Source organism: Lates calcarifer, linkage group LG9 (assembly GCF_001640805.2).
Source record: "Lates calcarifer isolate ASB-BC8 linkage group LG9, TLL_Latcal_v3, whole genome shotgun sequence".
In the NCBI taxonomy this organism is placed as follows: domain Eukaryota; kingdom Metazoa; phylum Chordata; class Actinopteri; family Centropomidae; genus Lates; species Lates calcarifer.
Window position 1 is genome coordinate 14,522,273 of NC_066841.1, and position 23,209 is coordinate 14,545,481.

General features: G+C 40.1%; 1 protein-coding gene across 1 annotated transcript in view; it reads left to right on the forward strand.

The window, feature by feature from the left end:
• csgalnact1a (chondroitin sulfate N-acetylgalactosaminyltransferase 1a) overlaps positions 1-19,874 on the forward strand; it is a 30,507-nt gene extending 10,633 nt beyond the window's left edge. Inside the window, 10 exon segments of the mRNA XM_018662521.2 lie at positions 421-1,759; positions 4,865-5,081; positions 7,155-7,256; positions 15,279-15,457; positions 15,558-15,652; positions 15,896-15,977; positions 17,894-18,051; positions 18,053-18,118; positions 18,120-18,143; positions 18,145-19,874. Of these exon segments, the coding sequence (XP_018518037.1) occupies positions 949-1,759; positions 4,865-5,081; positions 7,155-7,256; positions 15,279-15,457; positions 15,558-15,652; positions 15,896-15,977; positions 17,894-18,051; positions 18,053-18,118; positions 18,120-18,143; positions 18,145-18,192 (1,782 nt within the window). The 5' untranslated portion in view covers positions 421-948 and the 3' untranslated portion in view covers positions 18,193-19,874.
• The last annotated feature ends 3,335 nt before the right edge of the window (positions 19,875-23,209 follow it).

A 23,209-nucleotide genomic window follows, 5' to 3' on the forward strand; every position in this document is an offset into this window, starting at 1 on the left:
ATAAACAAACAGAGAGCAGTATCTGGCAGTATGACACTATATTCACCAACTGTGTGCAGCAGATATACAGTATATGTCCTAGTTTCTTTGCTTTGTATCTACTGAACACTCAGTCACAATAACACACCACAGTTTTAAACACACGCCCCTGAACGCTGCCTCATTTTCACACACGTCAGTGACAACATTGTATCCCAGGAGCTGTAGTCCTGGAGGAATGCTTAGTTTGGCCTAGGCGGTTAAATCCTTTGCCATCCTAAACTAACATGTCAGAGCGGTCTGGCATGTTTCTGATTTGTTATCCTTTCAAGTGACACAGCTAACAGTAATGAGATGGAGTTGGTCGAGGTCAGGATGTTAATGACCGTCTCACTAATGACAAACATCTCTCGTCTCTCTCCTTTCTGTTTTCGCTCTCAGGAAAGCAACATGAAGGAACCCCCGCCGACCACCGAGGAGCTGCCCTCTTATGGAACGTAACATTTTTTCTCACCGTGTCAGCCAGCTTCATGCGGCTGAGTATTCAAGACACTGGCAGGCAGACAGGAAGAGGACGTTATGGAGTGACTGAGAGAGTCCGAGCACATGAACAGATGAGTCACATCTGAGCGATAGATGAGGTAATAATGTCTGGGACAGTCTTGTAGCAGACCATGGAGCTAATTGCACCAGCAGAGAGGAAAAAAGCGCTGTTTAAAAGGTTGTGACCCTCATACATTTATTTTACCAATGACAAAACAATCTCAGGCAGTGGAGAGGCAATGACCTAATTCAGATTAAGTGACCTCACACTGATAAGTAGCCCGCCTCTTCACTGGGTAATGGAACTAAATCACAAATGGACTCTTATCACAGAGGCTAGCGTGTGTGAGGTTACATGATATTTTTGTGTGTGTGTGTGTGTGTGTGTGTGTGGATGGTTTTTTAACTCAAGAGGAGTGAGTTTTGATGCTACATGAGGCAATGTTGCGGCGTGGACTACTAGCCTGGGTCTCCCGTGTTGGGGGTGTGCTGGTGCTCCTGTGCTGTTCCCTGTCACTGCTCTATGTGATGACCTGCAGCCCTCCACACTCTGATGACCCTCCATTAAGTCACGCGTTACCCCGTGCCGGACCTAATCACCCCAGCCTAGGGGGCCCGGGGCCAGGGAACGGAGCAGGGGCAGGTGGGGCAGGAGGAGCTGGAGCTGGGCCCGCTCAAAGCGGCGGATCACCGGGTGTCCAGTCGTACCAGGTGCTCCTCCAAGAGCGCGAGGAGCAGCACCGCCTCCATATCTCCTCCTTGAAGAAAGAGATTGCTCAGCTGAAGGAGGCTTTGCAGGAGCGCAGCCAACAGCTGAAAGGCGTCCAGGAGAGCCTGAAGAGAGCTGCCGGTGGCCCGGCAGAGGGACCAGAAGCCGGGGCCGGGTCCCAGGGAGGCAGTCTCGGGGATGCTCAGGGACCCAAGAGCCAGCAGGCTGATCTCCAAGAGTTCCTGAGGAGCCAGCTGTCAAAGGCTGAGGTGACCGCCGGCATCAGGCTCCCCAGTGAGTATGCAGTGGTGCCATTTGAGAGTTTCACCCTGCAGAGGGTGTACCAGCTGGAGATGGGGCTGACGCGTCACCCAGAGGAGAAGCCAGTGAGGAAGGACAAGAGAGAGGAGCTCGTGGAGGTGCTGGAAACGGCTGTACACAGTCTCAACACACCTACATCCCAGCAGGACAGCAGGGGTGCAGCGGAAAAGACTAGCAAAGTTTACGCACCATCTGACTTCATAGAAGGTGAGAAAATATCAGATCTCAACCAAATTATGTTTATATACTTTTTGTAGGAAATGTTTTGCTTTAGTTTATATTGTCTTTAAACATAACAAGGAAATGTTAATTAACATATCTGGTAAGTTTCATAATGTTCATCCTGCACTTAATATTTACTCACAATGATTTCATTTTTTTCTGCAAGAATGTCAGATCTTGCAGTGAGAACTACCCTCAACTGCAGCATTTAACTTTTTTATGTTTAGGCACTGACATGGGGAAAGGTCATGGTCTTAATTTAATACAGAAGAATTGCATAAACTCAAAGCATTACACACAACACGGTTGTAAAAATTTACCTGAAACCGTAAGCAGCTTTTGTTGCCTAAATTTAAAGATAGTCTTGTGCTTTGTACACCCACCATCCACCCCAACCACCTGCCTGTACACATGGGTCCAAGCAGCAATTACATCTGTCACCGTATAAAAGTTTAATCATTGATTGCCCTAGCCAATCAGAGCATGTGTGATAGTAAACTATGTTATGGCAACTGCAATCTCTCTCCATGTCTTGCAGATGATAGTGCAACATTTGTCATCACAAGATAATTGGGAAAACAAAATAGTTTTATATATTTCTTCTGCTACTTCGAGTTAATTTAATCTTTTTTGGGGGGTACCTGAATTCCTGGAAGGTCAGAAACATGTTTGTGTTTTGGCCAGGATATCCTCCTAGATTGTTCTACTCAGCTCTGATCACACTCTCAGGAAGTGAACACAGCTGCTCCTCATTCACAGTGGCACATCTCTTCAAATGTGGTATTTTAGTGTGTGTGTGTGTGTGTGTCTGCTCTTTGAAGGTCACCATCTTCACTGTGTGAGTGGGTGGAGGTTGAAAAGTGAGTAATAGGGGCACCTGGCTCTGAGGAAATGAGCCATAGGTCACTATATGGAGCCTCTTACATGTGCATGAGCCTGTGTGTGGCCTTGTGTAATCTAAGTTTGTGTTTATGCGGCGGTGATGTTAATAGATGTGCATTGTCCATATCTGAGTATAGTCACATAAACAGCCGCTGCAAATCCTAAACAAGACAGCAGGAGAGTACAGCTTGCTTTTAATGAAATAGCGACTCCCTCCTGCTCATATTTTGCACTTAATGCCCCTTAATTGATTTAGCCATCGATTTTAAGCAAATCTTGAAAAAAGCAGTGTTTATCCAACCAGCCAGACAAGAGAAAGGCAGTCTAGATGGCCAGACTGATGAACGCATCTTCAGGGAGCTGTCAGGGCTGCATTCACAAGCTAGTGAGCTGAAACTGCACACAAACACTGGAGGTATGCAAAATGAACTCGCCAACCACTGAGTTCTGTCCTTAGAAAGTGACAGAGAGATGCAGTTAGACAGAAAGACAGAGACAGGAAGCGGAGCCATTTAGTCTAAATTGTCCCACATATTTACAAAATGAAAGCTTAGCGTGTCCCTGTGGGAATTGAGGCCTCCCATCACAGGAAGCTGGCTAACTTAACAGGAAAGCCTTCATTTGAGTTGCTATCAGACTGTAAATCTTTGCCCACAGACATCTTTCTGTTCTCTCTCTTCTTCTTTTTCTCTGTCATTTTCAGACTTCCTTCTATCTGTATAACTGTCATCCAAGCTCTCTTTGATGCCTCTCTCCCTGTCTGTGTCTTTTCTCTCTGGTCTCACTTCTTACTTTCTGTATGCCATTTCTCTTTTCTTTTTACCCCCACTGACCTCAGTAGGTCAATTTGCAAGTAATAGTCCTAGTAATAGCAGAGTAATTGAAAAACAACTTTCTCTCTGGAGGAACAAGCTGACGTAAAGCCTGCAACAAGAAAATTGCTCTGGATGACCAAAATAGCCTCTCTCTCTCAGTGTGTATTTGTTATAGGCTATGTACAGTAATGGCTCTTTGCCCAGCAGCAGCAGAATGCATGGACAATGTCTCATGTGGCCTCATATGCCCTTTTTCTCTCTCTCTTTTCCCCACATATACACAGTATCAGGCTGTCACAGAAAACTAATGATACATACACAAATAGATTATAAAGAAGCTGATCTACGTTCCTTTGAAAGATGTTTTTTGTGCGTAATTTTTTAAATTAGATGCTAACTAACTGGGAAAAAACATGATGCTTGGCACTTAGAAACTCAAAAATCTCAAGGGATTTAAGCAAAAGCCTCACCCTGAAGAAAACTAGAAAAATAAAACTGTGACAAAGAAAAAGCACAGAAGACCAACAGGCAAAGAAAAATCTGAAATTAAAACTCACAGTACACAACTGAATGTGGTCAGCTTCATCCGCGGTTACATTTACATTCTGTGAAATGCACTTTCTTGCTGAGAGAAGATCAATGCCTCATGGCTTCATGTTCACTGTAAAGATGGAGGGAGGAGACAGTTAGTTTAGCATAAAAAACGGAGGCAGAGGCGGCTTTGAAACAACTTGTAAAGTTAGAAAACCCCAACTTATTCTCTTTACACTTCAGCTTTTGTATACAGAAGAATGAGATATAACTTATAACTTAATAAATTAGTCAGCTTTACAGTGCTGGTTGGAAGATTTTTAGCAATGCTTGCGGCATCGCTCTATTAATGTGGTGCAGATATAATTTTGGTGATCCTTACTCCTGGTTTATGACCACATACTGGCAAAGCTAATCATCCTCCCATCAACATCAGCTATACTTGGGGTGTGAATAGCAAATGTTAGCATGTTAACATGCTGAACTAAGGAAACATGTAAATATTACACTTAGTATCAGCATGTGCCTAAGTATAGCCTTTGCGACCCAATAGTGTAGAATGGACATTAGTTATCTTTGAACTTATCTTTGGACAGAGCCAGGCCAGCTTTTTCCACCTGCTCACAGTATTTATGCTAAGCTAAAACAAACAAACAAATAAAACATCTCCTAGCTGTAGCTACATATTCAATGGACAGATATGAAATTGGAATTGATCTCAAAAAATGTGAACACATTTCCCAAACTGTTCCTTTAAACAGGCTTATATACTGTACTTTATACTACTGGATACAGGATAACCGTCGTTGTGTTTTTAAGTTTGTTTGGTCATGAGTTCATGTCTCTGTGTCTCACCTATCAGGTATCACTCGCACAGAGAAGGACAAAGGTACGCTGTACGAGCTGACCTTCCGAGGGGAATCGAGTAATGAATTCAGACGCCTGGTCCTTTTTCGTCCCTTTGGACCGCTGATGAAGGTGAAAACCGAGAGGGTGGATACAGCCAACGTCCCAATCAACATCATTGTCCCGCTGTCCAGGCGCACAGACAAGTTCAAACAGTTTATGCTGAACTTCAGGTGAGTCTCTGTGATTGTAGCTTTTCTCAAATTCCAGCTGTTGATTGCAGAGTAACACCAACAGTGTGACAGAAACAGAAGCACTGCAATAAATTATTCAAGGCGGACCTCTGTATCACATAACTAATGCAGGAAAATGTGATACTCTCCTATTCAAACCCAGTTTTGATTCCAGTTTTACATTTTAATTGGGGATCAAGCAGACAGGGACAAGACGTGGGGGGATTAGAGGAATGAAAATTAACATGAAAGAGATCTTTTTCTTTTCTGAAGGAACATGTAATTAATGCTTTGAAACTGCACATGTAGTGTTATCAGTTAATTTATTTTGGTGCCAGTAGGCAGAATGTAAACAATGTGAGGAAGATTTAAAAGGTTCAGACAAGAACATGAATAAAGATAGCCTTACATTTCCTAGCTCACTTTTTATAGTCACTACAAGACCACAGGAAATGTAATTTCATACATATTTTTGATGCATCACAAAAATTCAGGCAACTAGGTGTATGTGACAAAACCATGAGGAGTTTTTAATAAAGTATTAAGGGTTGATTTTCTATCAGTGGATCCCTGCATGGTGGAAATAAAATGAACAACTACTGTCACTTTAAAAAAAAAAAAAAATCTCATATTTTGACAAGCAGTCAAAACTCATCAGCTAACAGCAAGACAGCTTGTTTCAGTTCTGCAGTCCGTCACCGTCAGTTGGGGAAACATCCTCCTTAATGTCTGTGATTTATTGTGCTGCCGCTGCTGCTTATCACAGCTCTTTTTACATGCTAAATCCTGCTTAGTAGCAGCATTGAAGCCCATTAAAATGCCCCCCTGGGCAGACCAGCAGAAGTTGATATAAAGCATGGCAAGAAGTGTACTTACTTGAAAGACTCGGCGAGTCGCTGAGCAAACACTTTACCCTCATCCATATTAAAAGTGTACTAGGAGAACTTGTGTGTGTGTGTGTGTGTGTGTGTGTGTGTGTGTGTGCGTTTAGACGGTGATAACGGTGAGTAACTGCATATTTATCAAATGTTCCTTACTCACATTTAGACTCGAAAATAGCAGCATTTCTGATTCACAGTGATATGTTCCCCCAGTGCAGAGATAAAATGTGAATTCACACAAGCACAAACAAACTGCAAACATTTGCAGACAGCCTCTCTGGAGTTTAAAAAGAAAACCTTGCTCTCACTACATGATAAAATAATTAAACAAGAGGTTTTCTTTCTCGATTCTGTGGTCCTAGTGACAAAATGAAGAATGCCTCATCAGATCCCAGCAAAAAATCAATTTACTTCTAATAATACTGGCTTTTAGAGAGAGCCTTTTATACAACATCATCTATGATGACGGTAAAAAATTGTATTATTCATGACTGCTCAGTATCCACAGCACGTATTTAGTCATTTTTAAGCATCTTGTGTTCATCTAGTTTAGTTTCATGAGACATTTTTCCCCCATGAGCTGCTGTTGGGAAAATTCAGACAAATGTGTGTGTGCGTCTTGTGGGAGAGGAGGTGAATTATCCCTCAGCAAGTGCATGATATATTTGACACGTCTCCATCAAAGTGCCCGCAGGCATCTCCCACCTGGTCTCTCTTTTACTCACACACAGTCTCTCTCCCTCTCTCTCTCTCTCTCGCTTTCTCTCTGTGCTTTAATAAAGTGACAGAATGAGGAGAGTCAGAATAGCTTTTTTTGATTAATTAATTAATCCTTTCATCTATAAATATCATGAAGACTGAAAAAAGCACATCACAACTCATCCAACTACCAACCCAAAAGAAATCAATCAATTATGATGGCATAAAACAGAGATGAGCAACAAATCCTTCCATATAGGAGGCTGAAACCAACAAATGCTAATTGATGAATGACTAATTCAGTCAATTATGAGTGTTTTTGTTGGACTGCTCGTTTTAGCACTTGAAAGAATAAAACCTCTGTACCAAAGCCTTGTTTTTAAAACCCCTTTTAACACCACATTGCTCTTCCTTCCTTTTATCTCCCCTACTCGGTTTGAGAATGCTTTCATCCATAGTGTCCCTTCCTCTTTGTGTTTGTGTATACATACAGGGAAGTTTGTGTGCGCCAGGACGGACGGGTCCATCTGACAGTGGTGTATTTTGGGAAAGAGCAGATGAGCGAAGTCCGCAGCACTCTGGAGAACACGTCCAGGTGGGTTGGAACCACAGCCAAGATCAGATGTTTGAATTTGAGGCCAAAAGCAGAATATGGAATGTAATTTATGTAATGAAACGAACACTACCACAGTCACGCGCCCACTCTCAGAGGCAAGCACTGTAATATTTTTTCCGTCATTTCCACATATGCACCAGAAACCCTGCTTCTTCACATTTTGTAATCTGTCCCTCTCTCTCACAACACACACACACACACACAAAACACACACACACACCTCCTGGGTCGGCGTCCTGCCACAGCCAGTCATCTGTCTGATGAATAATGGAGCAGTGTGCCACCCATGCTGAGGAGCTGAGAGCTACCAGCCAGCACAGATAAATTACAACAGGCCTGTGATCGTCCCTGACTCACGCTACCCTCTCATGGGGACCTCGACACCCACACCTCTGGAGACGATCACTGCGTGGCTGATCAGGAGTCAGATCCACTGTGGATTGAGCCACACATTCCCTGGGGGGGGGGGGTTGCTATGGTGATGCATGTCGATTTCCCAGCCCTGAAGGTTTTTGTGTGGCCTTGAATCAGTCGGACTATCTCCAGTGTCACACAGCGTCTCTTTGTCTCTCTGTGCCTCCTCCTGTTGCTGTCGCTAAGGGGAAACTGTGAAGATAAAAAAAAAAGGCAGCCTTAAATTCTCTTCAAGTGAGGTGTCACATGAAGCCCAAAGAAGGCAAAATCAGAACCTGTGAATGTAGAAATAAGAACACAAACATCCAACAAGCCTGTAATATTATTGATTTAACTGTAGGAGACTTCTTTCACACTGAGAGACACTGAATGGAAAACAGTTGGAGTAAAAGAATGTGAAGGTACAGTTAAGGAAAGAAAGGTGTTGCGTAAAGCACATTGTCCCCGTAATTTTTCTCCTTGAGCTGCAGCTCTGCCTTCAACTCTTTTAAGCCTTTTATATTCTTCTCACAGTCGTAACAATGCATTCATCAGTTATGTAGCAGCTTATCTGGATCTGAATCGGTGCCCGTAATCAACTCTGTACTCTACTTTTCTTTTATATGGCTTTCAGACTGTGGTTGAAATGAATGGGAGTCATCATTGGAAGTTTAACTAACTACCTGTTGATCCATTATGTACCCCAGGCAGACACACTCATATAGTGCACATACAATATACAAACAGATTCAATCGCAAACTGCTTGGCATGGAGGGTGCATGCATGTGTGCGTGTGCAATTAGACTGAAAGTGGAAGGACGATTATCTTGAGTCATCTATTGATTTTTTCACAAATTACTGAAATTGCTCAAAATATTTTAGTCAAAACCACAAATGTGAACTTCATGGTGGTTTTTGAGGAGAAGGGTCAGGGACGGTCAAATCGTGAGGATTTTGCTTTTTTGAGATATTTCAGTCTGGGCTAGACTGACAGACTGCCACTGCCATCCCTTGAGCCCAATTGCTAACATGGCTAAAAACTAAGCACAAGCCATTCCTCACATTTGATAAGTTGTATTGAACCAATTTAGGGTAATTAAACTTGAATAATGACTTGAAGAATGATCTCAAATTTTTTTATCGACCGGCTAATCTGTTCAACTGATTGACTGATCGTCTCAGCAATGCTTATTTTATTCAGAGGCACAGACAGGGTAGAGGTGTACATTATTTTGCATGAAAAAGGGAAGAGGACAATAAAGGGCTCTAGTACTATATTTGGCAAGGAGAACACTTTGGAGCCACAAGTCTGAACAAATTCTGTGTCAACAGTTGTTGCAGTGATATGGCCATCCTAAAATATTTGTACACAGATAGAACTGGGAGACTTTCAAACAGTGTATAATTTGTTTAGGTTGTGTGAAGATAGAGTCCAGTACAGGCCAAAACACAACTTGTAGCACCACCAAGGCCAAAGTGATCCACAAGTAGAACAGTATTTTTGAAAAGGTTAAAAGCCAACTCTAAGCCTTAAAAGAAGAGTTGTGGGTTAACAAGAATGTCCTCACTCTGTAGGTCTGAAACTCAAACTGGTTCACACAAAGGCACAGTTCAAATTCAAGTACTCTCACACAGACACAGACATCTTCACTCACAAACAAGTCAATATCTGTTCCCAGCAGTGATGGCATCGTTAGTGGCTGATCTGATGCTACACTGCCCTTCTACAAATTAAATTCACCTGCAGCAACTGGTTTAGTTTGTGTCGGCTCCCAAATCACCTCTAGCTATTTGTCCTTTTTTCTGTGAAATCACATGCAGTCACACGCCTCGCTTTTTAGTAGCACAGTGCCCCTGCTCAAATTCTTTCAAAAAGCGTTTGCATGACTCTCACCAGCCAATATAAACTACTTTAGGCAAATTTCCCACGAGCCTAACATGATGTAAATTGTTTTGGATCTCAACCAAGCTTTCTAACTTCAAATCAACCCCTCTATTGGGCTTAAAGGGTAAAAAGCTTGGTTTTTATAGAAGTATCAACAGCTAAACCAGTTCTACAGTAACAAAAGGCAAAACAAGTAGACTATAGGTGGTAGAAAGCAATGCTCCAGCAAATCAGAGCCGCAGTGTTCAAACATTTTGGCAGACACCAGGGATATCGTTTAAAATAGATAGGATCAGCTGCTGAACTTTCAAGTGAATCGCTTCCGTACTTCAAAGCCTGAACTCAGGCTCAAACCAACGGGGGGCTTGTAAGTTTCTGAGCCTTACATATTCAAGAATAAAGATCCAAACAATGTGGGATAAAAAGGAGGAGATACGGATTGAAAAAGAGAGGGAGACTGTGACAGGGAAAAGAGTGAGTGATCTGTTTTAAAGAGATACCTGTCGATATGTATGAATAATTACTGTGCCTCAGAAACGGAGAGAAAATAGCTGGGAGGGAAAACAGTGAGAAAGGAAGTTAGAGGAAAGGTGTAAAGATTAGATGGGAGAGCAAAGCAAAGTTAGATTTTCTTAGGATGGAGGAAGAGCACCAACTCGAAGGAAACTGGGCGTGCAGATGAAAGAGAAGGTCTGGAAATTTGGACAGACAAAGAAACGAAGGATGAGATCACTCACTCCTTCAACTACAACCTTTTCTCTCATCTTTCTCTTATACCAATTTGCGACAGCCTCTCCAACAAGCCTTTCATGCTATTGTGCCATTTCATTCAGTTCACAGCCAGGTCAACAGCTCTCTGAAGAGCCTCTGACAGCTCTGAGGAAGCAAGAGGATAATGTTGAGCAGAAGGTGATTGAGAAAAGATTATGAGGAGATGAAATGATAAACAGATCAGAGAGGAGTTAGAAAGTTGTTGAAATATTCATATCAAAGAAAGCATGTGTCCTTACAGATCACCAATACGGACCTATTTTGCAAATTACTCAGTGTTAATAACTCGTGTACCTGTCTACATTTTTATAGTTGGCACTTACCTCTCCATTACAGGCACAGGCTGCTGATTCTCCAGCTGATTGTAAAGCACAAGGTTTTTTTTTCTTCCACAAAATAGCCCAGAGGATACACCAATCTGTAAACAGCAGGCGACAGACAAACAAGAAAAATTATTTCTTTAAAATTTCTTGCAAGCATGAAAAATGCCTAGATAGAAGAAAGCTGTATTGATGAATGCAGAATCAGAGAACACAGAGAGATGTTGAGGAAGGCTACTTTGAAATGTATCTATGAGGCAACAAGACTAAGGGTCTACAGCCATGCTAGCAGCTCTGTGCAGACACAGTTGGGCTTTGAACTAAATGCTAACATCATCAGTAAAAATGCTCACAATGACAATGCTCACATGCTGATACTTAGCAGGTGATGTTGACTATGTTCACCATTTTAGTTGACATTAACATTGAGCTAGCATGCTATCATTTGCTAATTAGCTAATGGAAATATCATCAGTTTTGCAGTTGTTGTAAACCAGCGTATAACACAAACAAAGAACAGTGGCACGTGGATAAGTCACTAGTACTAAAATTTGGTGCCAATCCATTCAGTAGATGTTATTAAATGAATTTCACTGAATAATGATGAACACTGATGTGCTGGTGGCTCTACAGCAAAAGTCAGAGGATCATTCATGTTAGGATTTATCTTCTGGGAACATAAATGTTTGTTCAAAATTTCTTTGTAATCCGTCAAATAGTTTTGAGAATACTTCAGTATGGATCAAAGCGGTGAGCAGACTGACTCCATAGAGCAATGCCACTAGCGTGACTAAAAAGCAATCATGCTTCACTGGTATCTCATAAATTTGTTGAGACTGAAAAGAAGCCTGGTTTTGGCCACGTATAGGGGCTTACAGTCGAGGTTTTTCACATTCAGTAAGCACCATGTCTGCAGTCAGTCCTCTAGCTATAACCACACACAAGCAAATACATAAAAATAGTTAAACAGAGGCACAGATTCACAGAGAAAGAAAATCTGGTTTTCCCTCCCTGTCCTGAGCAGAACTAACAGGATCAGGCCTGCTGCTGAGACACAACATGACAGCTCTTTACAGGCGTCTCACTCTGACACAATTTCAATAATTTACAAGGTACCAGCCATCACACCTACAGTAAACAAATTGACTATTTTAGGCCATAATAAGGGTGCTGATGCCTGTGGGAAAGAAGGAAGAAAAGGAGCAGGATATAAAAAGTAATTTAGAAAACAAGGATATTGCTGGATTTAAGTGGACTTTTCCACTTGACACACAATAGTAGTGCCTGAGGATTATTTAAACAGTTAATATGTTCAGGCCAACACACACAAACCATGTACTTAACAGAGTGAGCAATATATCAACCTTGGCTCTTCTAAAACAGAATATAGTTTTGGTGATCACAAAAACATCATCACCATAAATGATTAATGAATTATTTGTAACTACATTTCATTTAAAGTGTAAATACACAGAGTTGAATTTGTTGTAGAAGAGACACAGATGTGTGATACAGAGTGTACAGTGCTTTGGATAACTTTGTCAGTACTAACTAGATTCTTAATATGCATGATTTTCTGGTGGAGGAGTAGTTTAACATTTTGGGAAATATTCTCATTTGTGTTCTTGCTGGGAGATGTCTATAGGCTACAGCTGAAGCTACAGTTAGTAACAGGGTAGTTTAGTTAGCTTACTGTAAAGACTAGAAATAGGGTCATGGGGGCAGCAGCTAACCTTGGCTCAACCCAGAGGTACAACACTAGCAGTTTTTATTTAATTCGTACAATAACTGAAATGGAAAAACAACTTAAGGTGCTGGTAAACCGATTTTAACCTCTGGAAAGAGTCAGGCTAGCTGTTTATCCGTATGTCCAGTCTTAATGCTAAGCTAAGCTACCTAGCTGCTGGCTGTAGCTTCATACAGACACAAGAGTGGTATCAATCTTCTCATTGAAACATTTCCTTTAAGACACAGGAGAATGTGATGTTTTTGCTCACACAAAATAAGATAAAATGTAAAATATGAAAATAAGCAAAATATTTGCTTTTTCAGTCAGAGAGGCTTCTCTTGAAACTACAGTTTTCTCTTCATCTCTGACAAATGAGTTTCTCGCCCCATTAAAGCTGAGACTGAATCAACATGTGAATATAGCTGGTGTTGCATTAACATTGTTTGAGACAATCAGAGCTATTGTGCTCGTTCTTTGCCATCTGTGGACAGTTTAGTGCCAGTGGGTGGGACCACGTCTCCAGGGACTCTGTGTAGACTGTGAAACAGATCGACTCTGTTTGGATTCATAAACTGTAGACAGACGGGTAGACTGGACTCCGTCTGCTAACATATCGACTGACTGACACTTCATAAATGCATACAGACAGATGTGTAAGGACATCTTGGTATTCTTTTGTATTTCTAAAAATTTCACACAATATTTGAAGTCATCAGACATTTTTGGGATGTGAAGACATTATTTTTGCTAGCTGACTGGAAGTGTTATTCAGACAGACAAATAAGATGCTCCTAAGTGGCGTCATGTTTATATTTCTGTGGGATTTAGGCCCACTCAGGATCAAAAGGTTTTATTATGTCTTATTTATGGGAGAGGCTGAGAGGATGGCAGCGAAACAAAGGCTTTTTTACAGTAATACGCATGAATAAATATGCTGATACACACTATTCACAAACACAAACGCACAGCAGTGAAATGGAAATATGGGGAACATGATTCATTCTGCCTCAGGCAAAAACAAACTGACCATGTTTCCTCTGGTCATCCCGGTTTCCTCTAACAAAGCTGTGTATGTCTGCTCGCTCGCTCTCTGTCCACTGTTTCCTATGTGTTATGTCACCCAGCATCACATGAATGAAGGAGGAGGTTTGATCCTGTTTGTTCTGCCTCGGACTTAGACATGAGAACCAGTTTTTCTTCAGTATCCTCTATCTGAAGTTGATGCAAGTGTGTTTCTGCGTCTGTATGGGCATGTATGAGTAAAGGATTCGTCACTAACAGTGTGAATTGTTATGGTTAAGGAAAATGCCACAGCTGTGCACATCTGGTTCCAGCTGTTTCTCCTTACTCTCACCACATCCTTGAAAAACTTCAGGCCAGCGAAGGCGGAAGCTTTGTTATCCCGCGCAATTAATTTTCAGGTTCCAGTTAAAGCTTGTTCATATCATGAGCGGGATCAGAGTGAGAACAGCAGGGGTTGGCTCATGAGTGTGTTTCGGGGGAGTGAAATGAAGTCAGACCACAAAAGTTTGTGCTGATGTGAACTTTTGGGGAGTAGATCTGTGAGGTCATTATGTTTTAATCTTTGGGTGGAAAATATTTAAGGCAGAAAACGGCAGATTAGCAGGGATAGATTAACCTAGGGAAGCCTGGGGCAAAATTGTACTGTTGGCCCCAGTTGAACCCCTGCTTCTTCCCAGTCTGTTTTATTTACGGACACATTGGGCACTGTGCACACAGCAGCTTCGTTATATTTTTTGCTTCAAGTCAAAGAAACCAACCAGTAGTCCTGCTCTGAAAAACTATTCTGCCCCACATGTACTGTGCTCTATTTCTGGTAATTTGATTAAACACAAATTTATTTAGGAATAATATGCATCACATCAGCACAAAAATCAACTGAAATAATACAAGTATTTATGCTGGATTTTGCCACTGGGCACCTCAAAACAAGGTCAAACAAAAATCTTTTGATCAAGTAAAAATGCAGTAGCTAGCCTAAGGCTCTCATCATTTCTGTTAACACTATATTATACTTAGATGGTGCATAATCCCAAACAAATTAAGTGACAAATTAAATAACCACAAATAGCAGTTTCCACTCTTCTTGGTTGTTAATTCAGCCTCAGGATTTAGGCTCCATACTGTTATATCTAAATGAAGATCAAGACAGCCGATTGGCTTCAGATTAGATAGATTTGTGTGATGTTTTTATTTACATTAGAATACAATCATCTTACATTTTATTTTCATGAATCTCTCTGTCAGTTTTCAGGTCAGGTAAGATATTGATATGATGTTTTGTTGGGAAAAAAATGTTGTCGAAGCATATTAGCAAAGCAAGTTTATTTTCTATGACATCTTTCAAAACACAAAGGTAATTTACAGTGTTTAACACAAAACAAAGAACATGTGCAATAATAAGAAAGAAACACAACACAATAAAACATTTGAAAAAAAGTTGCTCCAAATTGAGGGAAAGTGAGGGAAATATAAGTGCAATAGAGATTTGATACACAGTATAGACACGAACAAACTAATGAATAAAGGCAATGAATACATAAAAAAGTAGTCATATACTGTACAGGATGAGGAATGAAATAACCTACTGATGTCACTTATATAAAGTGAGAAATATTGAGAATCAGAAAAAGAAATGGGAAAAATCTGTGTCCCATACTGTGTAAAAATAAAAAGAGAAAATTACATCTTGCTATATGACGAATTATATTTTCTGTTACGAGCTCTGTCACATTAACAGCTTCACTGTGGAGAGTTTGAATGGTTTTGAATAAATGTGTCAAAAATGTAATGTATAATTTTTTTTTAATTCTTTGGGTATGCAATAAGAAAATTAACTTTTCTCTGTCTAACCATCTTCTTTCTCTCTGTGTATCTGCAGGGAGGTTAATTTTAAGAACTACACTCTGCTGCAGCTGGACGAGGAGTTTTCTCGGGGACGAGGTCTAGACATCGGGGCCCGAGCTTGGAAAGGAGGCAACGTGCTGCTTTTCTTCTGCGACGTAGACATCTACTTCACTGCTGACTTTCTCAACAGCTGCCGACTCAACACGCAGCCTGGTGAGGCATACACACACCCTCACACACACACAGATGCATGCACACACTCCCCTTAAATCATATCCTACTTGTCTGACAGCACTGTCTCTCTACATCTCAGGTAAAAAGGTTTTCTACCCGGTTTTATTCAGCCAGTACAACCCCACTCTGATCTATGGAAGCCCTGAACACATCCCACCTGTGGAGCAACAGCTGGTAACACATACCAATCAAATCCATTTTCTCCCTTTCCTTTTTCGAACAGTGTGCATGCCACTTGTGGAAATATCATACTTAGCGTGATGCTATATAGCTGGGAGGTTTAGAAATATTTCCCCTCTCCAGCTGCTAGGTGTATACATCCACAGAAGAGCTTGTGTTGAAGTACCTCCCATGTGTATCGAGCTGACATGTTTCTGTTCATGAGCTCTCTGAGACTTACAGTTCTCTCCCCTGTAGGTAATCAAGAAAGACACTGGGTTCTGGAGGGATTTCGGTTTCGGCATGACCTGCCAATACCGGTCCGACTTCATTAACATAGGTAAATATTAGAGAACAACAACACTTACAGCACAACATGAGCTGTAGTCATACTCATCACAACATCTAAGCAATGCAGGAATTCATAAACACTTGCTCTTGGGGGTTGATTATCTGTGCAGAGGCGTTGCATAATGCAGGGTAAAAATGGGCTTTCTGGATGGCTACAGAAATATGCGCCGCTATGCTAATGGTGCCATAGCTTAATGGAAATGAAAAAACATCATCAGAACACAAATGGTTCAATATTACATTACTTTTCTTAACTGGGATAGGATTTTATTATATTACTCTGCATGAAACTGCTCTGAGCTGCAGTAGCAGCATATATTAGCATATCTCACAGCCCCATGTCCCCTCCATCTGTATATTAGGTGAGGAATATTGGCTCTCTAGACAGATTTACATCAATTTAGTTTCCCTCCAAAGTGAAATCAATTACAGGCTCCAGTGAAATACAAAGTGTTTTATTGTTTAGGACCCAAACAAACACTCACAGGCGTGCATATGAACTCACTTAACTTGCCAAGAGGCTAGAGGTCTTTTAAAGGAATAGTTGCACATTTTGGGAAAATACACTTATTTTATGCATGCATTGACATGGGAGCATATATATGTGCATATGTACTATATGTCATGTTGCTTCTATTGCTTTCTACCCCAGCAGAGGCATAGCTTAGCTTAGCTTAGTTTATATAGATACATACGTATAGATATAGATAGATAACCTAGCTCTGTCCAAAGTTGACAGAATCAGCTTTCAAGCACCTCTAAAGCTCACTAACTGTCCTCCCAAGAAAAACTGCAACATCAGTCATTTCAGAATACCAAGTGCATGTGTTTACAATAAAGTGACAAATCCTATACCTTAACCACCATTCATTTTGCATTACCTACTTGGTTTCTTTTAAACATAATCATGGTCGTTGCCTAACCTTAACCTCAAGTGGTTATTGTTATAATCATGATGACAAGGTCCTAACCTTAACAAAGTAGCACTTAACCAGTTTTTATTGTGCCTAAACCTAACCAAATAGAAAATAATTTTGTTGTGACTTGTCGTGTGTCTTTAATCTGCACAAAAACAAGAAGTTGTGGTTTAACAGGGAGTTATGTGCGGACAGTTTCTTGACCATGCATAGTGACTTCCCGTAAAACCACAATGTTTGGGTAGGCAGAATTTTTATTTTTTTTTTAATTCATACAGAGTCAGGCTAATGTTTTCCCCTTTTTCCAGTCATTATACTGAACCAAACTGACTCGCCTCAGGCTGCAACTTCTTATTTACTGTACAGACATCAGAGTGGTATCAGTCCTGTCATCTAACACAATCACGTTTCCCAAATGTGTCAGACTGTTCCTTTGAAAGCAGCTGTGCAGTTTTATGTTCATCAGAAATTACAGTGGAATATATTATTTAGGCCAAGAGTACACACAAACAAATGAACAATTCATCTGTTGGGTTCAAATTCCCATCTTCTCTCTGTTTAGTCCTGGAGCATTAGTTAAAAAGGAGACAGACAGAATAATCAAAATAAAACTGCAGCATGACACAAAGTGAGAACAAAAGTAGATATGAGTGGTTCAGATGTGCAAAGATAAAGATTTAAACATGCCTGCTCAAGAATTGTTTTCATGTACATACCATCAGTCCACAATGTCCTGACTGTCCCCTCACAAAACAACAAACCAGGCAGCGTGGAGAGAAAACTGATTATGATCACATAGTGTACACTCTAATCGGGATTCATAGTCAGCATTCCTTTAAGAGGTAGCGAACACAGCGCTGAAAACAAACATCGCTTTGGAAAGTGTTTGAATATAAATAGAGTTTGAACTCTCCTACTTTACATAACCATACATTAAATGATGATATAACATATGGTTTTACATTATATTCTCCCTCTGTTCTCTCAGGAGGTTTTGACATTGATATCAAAGGCTGGGGTGGTGAGGATGTCCACCTCTACAGAAAGTACCTGCACAGCAACCTGCTAGTGGTGCGAGCGCCGTCACGAGGCTTGTTCCACCTGTGGCATGAGAAGCACTGTGCTGACGAGCTGCCTCCGGACCAAGTACCGCATGTGCATGCAGTCTAAGGCCATGAACGAGGCCTCACACGGCCAGCTGGGGATGCTGCTTCTTCAGGCATGAGATCGAAGCTCATCCTCCGCAAACAGAAGCAACAGCAAAACTCAAATCCCAAGAAGACATGAAGACTCAAAGTTGGTTGAATCATAATCACTGCGATGACTGCAATCAGTTGAAAGTGAGAAGATGAACTCAACTGGTTTGAACTACATCAGATTTTAAAGGAATAGTTCAACATTTTGGAAAATACACTTATTTGCTTTCTTGCCAAGAGTTACACAAGATGATAGATTCCACTTTCGTCTCTGTGGAATTAAAAATGTGGAGCTAGAGCCAGCAGGTGATTAGCTTAGCTTAGCATAAAGGCTAGAAATAGGGGGAAACACCTAGCCTGACTCTGTCCAACAGAAAAAACTGGCTAACCAGCTGCTGACTGTAACTTATTTTGTGTACAGATGTGAGAGCGGTATCGATCTTCCTAGAAAGTGAATAAGTGTATTTCTGTTCTAACTATTCCCTTGATGAAAAATGTGAAGACTTTCTGACTAACTTTTCAAGGATTCAAAGCAAGCTGTTGCTCTGTTGTACCTGTGGAAAGGACAACTTTGTAGTCAAATAAAACTGTTTTAACTGCTTGAAGCATTTATTCAACTATAACAACCATAGTGGACTTTTATTTTGCCTGATACATCCACCTGTAATGTAATGTCCATTTGTACATTCCTCTGTAACTGCAGCAAGGCCTTTCAGAGAGAAAACACAGGGCCTAATTTTGAGCTGTAACATCTCTATGAACCATGTGCCTTGTGTGGATAAAAATCTAAACACTGTCTCTTCATAGTAGCCAGTGAAAATTTAACCAACCTACAGGTTTTTATATGTAAGGGAACAGAGCCGCCTAGTGGAGTGATAATGAATAACATTTAGGTGAATAAACAATGAAGGACTTGCCTGTAATGGCCTTGTAAAACATTTCATTTTTTCTTATCTTTTTTTTTTTTTGGTTATAAATTATTGCTCAGTAATCTTATTTTTGTATTTATGCTTGGTATTATTTTGTAAACATGTCTGTCTTTCTTATTTCAAATGCAGTATTATGTATGTGGGCCATTCACCTCTATGAATTGAGAATTGGTGTTTAGTCAAAGAAAATATGCCATAAATTGCATTCTCTTAAGATATTTGTCAGTAAAATGTCTCTTTTCTCAAAAGTATAAGTGCTAAACATAGGATTGTTATATTTTTTTAATGGAGATGAATTTGTGTTTTTTGTCACATAAGTAATTTGTGAATGGATGGATAAAGGAAAAAGTTTTGACTGACAGTAATACTGTTCACAGTCATGACACTGACGATGACTTAAAAAGTCAGAATAGTCCTTTGATCTTAATATTTTTGTTTCTGTCAATCAGATGTGACTCTTAGGTCGTAAATAAAGTCCAGAGTGCAATAATCAAGAGAAAATGTGACATTACATGTATTACTGAGCAGTCACAGAAACTGAAGATGTAAGTTCAGAGACATAAAACCATCTTTGTCAACTGCTTTGATGGTTACCTTATATTTGTTTCAATGTAGTCACCCATAAATCTTTCTCCAGCACTTCTTCAGTCCTTAGATGCAATCAGAACAATCTGTATTTTTGGTGGTTGACCAAAGATGTGAAAAGAGGCACTTTTTGAATTATGTTTTTATTTCATTCAAATTAATTGTAATAATACGTCAAGTAACATTTCAAGTTCTTGTTTTCTAAGTTATGTTTTCATTTCATGTAAATTAGTTGAATAAAACATATTTGTGCATTGTACATATTTTATTACAATCTGTTTTCTTGTGTCATTACTACTACTATTTATTATCAGTCTTAGTTTGATAATGACCATAAGGTGAATATTAGTGATATTAGCAAAGATTAAATGTATTACTTGTTTTTTTTTGTTTTTTGTTTTTTGTTTTTGTTTTGGATAGTACATTGTTACACATGTAAAAATGCAAAAAATATTATTTATTTTTCTTTACATAGTATATATATGTTTTGGTCTCCATGTAAAGACATTACAAATTAATAAAACACATAATCACTATGAGCATTTAAATCATGTTAGAGTGATAAAACAATTTATTCATTCATAAGAATGAACAATATAAACACACAAAGCATTGACCATCAGAGGATGAACTGGTGTCTTCTCTCATGTTAAACCCCAGTGATCCACTTACCTAGGTGCTTTCAGAGACCTCAGCACTGTGTGTGCTGACCCTGCATGATTGCACGCTCTTCTGTTCAGTCTTATTGAACCTGTTAAACGAGTTGTTATTGTTGTTGTTTTAAGCGTTCCATCAATTACTCTTACTGACTTCCTGAATTGTCTTCCTCTAAATTCAACCGGGCGCCTACATTACCCACAAACCAGCTCTCACGCCTGATAACACCCCCCAAACACACACTTCCACCCCACCACCACCAGAGGTGAGCGACAGCCTGCCCCCACCCTGTCTCTGATTGGTTTACCCTGAATAAACCAATCATCTCTCTTCATGCATGAACCTAATGAACCCATCCAATGAAGGCAACGAGTATTATCCAATCAGAGGCAGCGTTGGAGCGGATCTTCACCTGCCACAGGTTGGGGGGAAAAAACAAAGACGCTGGCGGCGGGCGTCCGAGTGGTTCATATCGACATGAAGATCTGGTAAGCTCAGTTTTTTGTAAAAACACTCCCATATTCTTGTTTTTTTTTTTTTTTTCATTTTCAACTTTTTAGTCTTCAGCCCCAGCCCCTTTATAGCGAGACAACATGCAACTTTACTTCTTTTGTTTGACTAAAAAAAATCATGTCAGCCCAGCAGGTAGAACAAGTGAAAACACCTTGGTGTGCAGGGCTTAATTATGAGGCACACCTGCAATTACTTAGAGTAATTAACCTTCAACCGTTCCCTCAACATGCAGCACAATGCTGTTAATGTATGCATCTGAGAGACTAAACACTGACCACTGTGGGACCTCAAAGTTTACATCACCATAGGAATAACCTGTGTTGACCCACGTATTCATGTTCATTGACAGACACTATATTTAATCATTAATGCCAGCAAGATTATCGTTACAAGCCTAAAAGGAGCAACGTAGGGGCAATAGATATGATCAGAGGACTTCATTTCCAGTGGTACAAGAAGTATTGAGGCCCTTAAGTTGCAAAAACTTAAAATAAAAATTCTGCATTACAATAAAAGTTTTGTCATAGCCTATTTAAAAGAACAATATGCAGAATGTACATCAAAATGTAGGCTAAATGTAGGACGACTCATCCACTGATCACTGTAGCTAAGCTAAGAGGTGTCTTCATTCCACTGGATGGTGGAGAATTTTTGGCATTTTAACATCTGTATGTGATTCACAGAGGTTTTAAGTTCTTATAACATGAAGGTGTGAACTATAATAATTTCGTTTTGCTTATTAGACGTGCTGTTGAGATGTTTTTCATGAATATCTGTCAGTTGAACTTTGATTCTTCTTGCAAACAAACATTACATATATGGTTTACAATATTGAAACTTGTTATACATACAGTATGAGAAGATGTTGCAGCTGTTATTTATTGGTATTCATCACAATTTCCTTTTTTTTTTGGTGTGTTATTAGTGTAGGTTAGCCTCCAGAGCACTAGATGGGGTGAGTGAGCTAATTACAATGTCAGTAGTGATTATTGCTGAGCTGCCATGCTATGGTAACTTTAACCATCAGACATAGTTATATGTATAAGCCTGTATACTGAGACTAGCAAGGCTTGACTAAGGCAATAAATGATGGAGGTAGTGTGTATACAAATATTATCACTATTATTTAACAGATGGGGTAATTTACTGGTTTCTCAGTATGTTTTAATTTAGCCCCATTTCAAGTGCCAGGTGGCTTCTTGTAATTCCCTGGGTGATATGTTTCCTGTGCAGGCCGCTCCACAGAACTGTAGAGTTTCCTGAGCTGAAGTTAAAGTGTCACTGCGACAAGGAATGGAGGTCTGGTTTAAAAATTTACATCTTAGAAATCCTCTGAAATACATAGCAGACACAGTTTTGGCAGCTGTTTTATTTTACTACAATGACCTGTTGTTGTTGTTGTCATGGAGAAATGGACATAGGACGTGTAGTTTACCGCAAAGTAAACCACGACAATGCTGCATGGGCGGACAGTGCTGACTTGCAAGTTTCAGTTACCTGAAACATAAATACCACAAGAGTTATTGACTGCAAATTGTCTGCATAATCAGTCAAAGAGTTGCACGTGCATCTGATGAGAGCTGTGACCTCAGCAAAGTCCGTTCATAACTCATGCATTCGGATACAGAATGCACCCTTACATAACCTTAGGGGGAAAATTTTAACTTTATGTTTTAGTTCTTACCCTGCAGCAGCTTGTACCTTGATATACTGTACACTGTCAGATGTCAGTTTATCAGGAGCACCTAGCTAAAACTAATACAGTCTAATACAACAATCCTGCAATAGACTGTCCCTTCATGAGGCTTATTCTGTGCAGTTTTTGCTGTGTTAAAGAGCTGATTCAACTGTACCCACTGTGAAGGATATAGTCTGTGATGCTGTATTTTGCTATGTTGACAGGTGTTCCTATTATTTTGTCCACCTCGTTCAACCTAATGAGGTAGGCTAAACAGCAGACACACCTTTTACAATACAGTAAAACAGCACCACACATTACAGCCACCAACGTAATCATACAGTTGAATCAGCACCTCCTAACAGTTACAACATAAACTGAACATTACAACTCTCATGAAGAAGGAGTAATTACAAGACTGTTGTATTAGACTGTATTATTAGACTTGTCAAATCTGACCCACATTAAACCAGAGAAGCTCAAGTCTGCTTCAGATTTCTGAAACATTTCTTCTATTTATGAAAACACAAAAAGGGCTATTTCACCTCTTTCCCTACTATCTATACTTGTAAAGTCTGGACCAAATTACCTCAGATAAGTAAAAGGTAGCGTCTAACCTGCTTCAGAATAACAGGGGGAAATGTTTAGATTTTTATCCCAGAGTTTTGTCAGGGGACAAATCACTCAGAGAGACACATTGAGGTCACAAATTAGGTTAAGCTTATTATTTCCGATCTTTCCGCTAG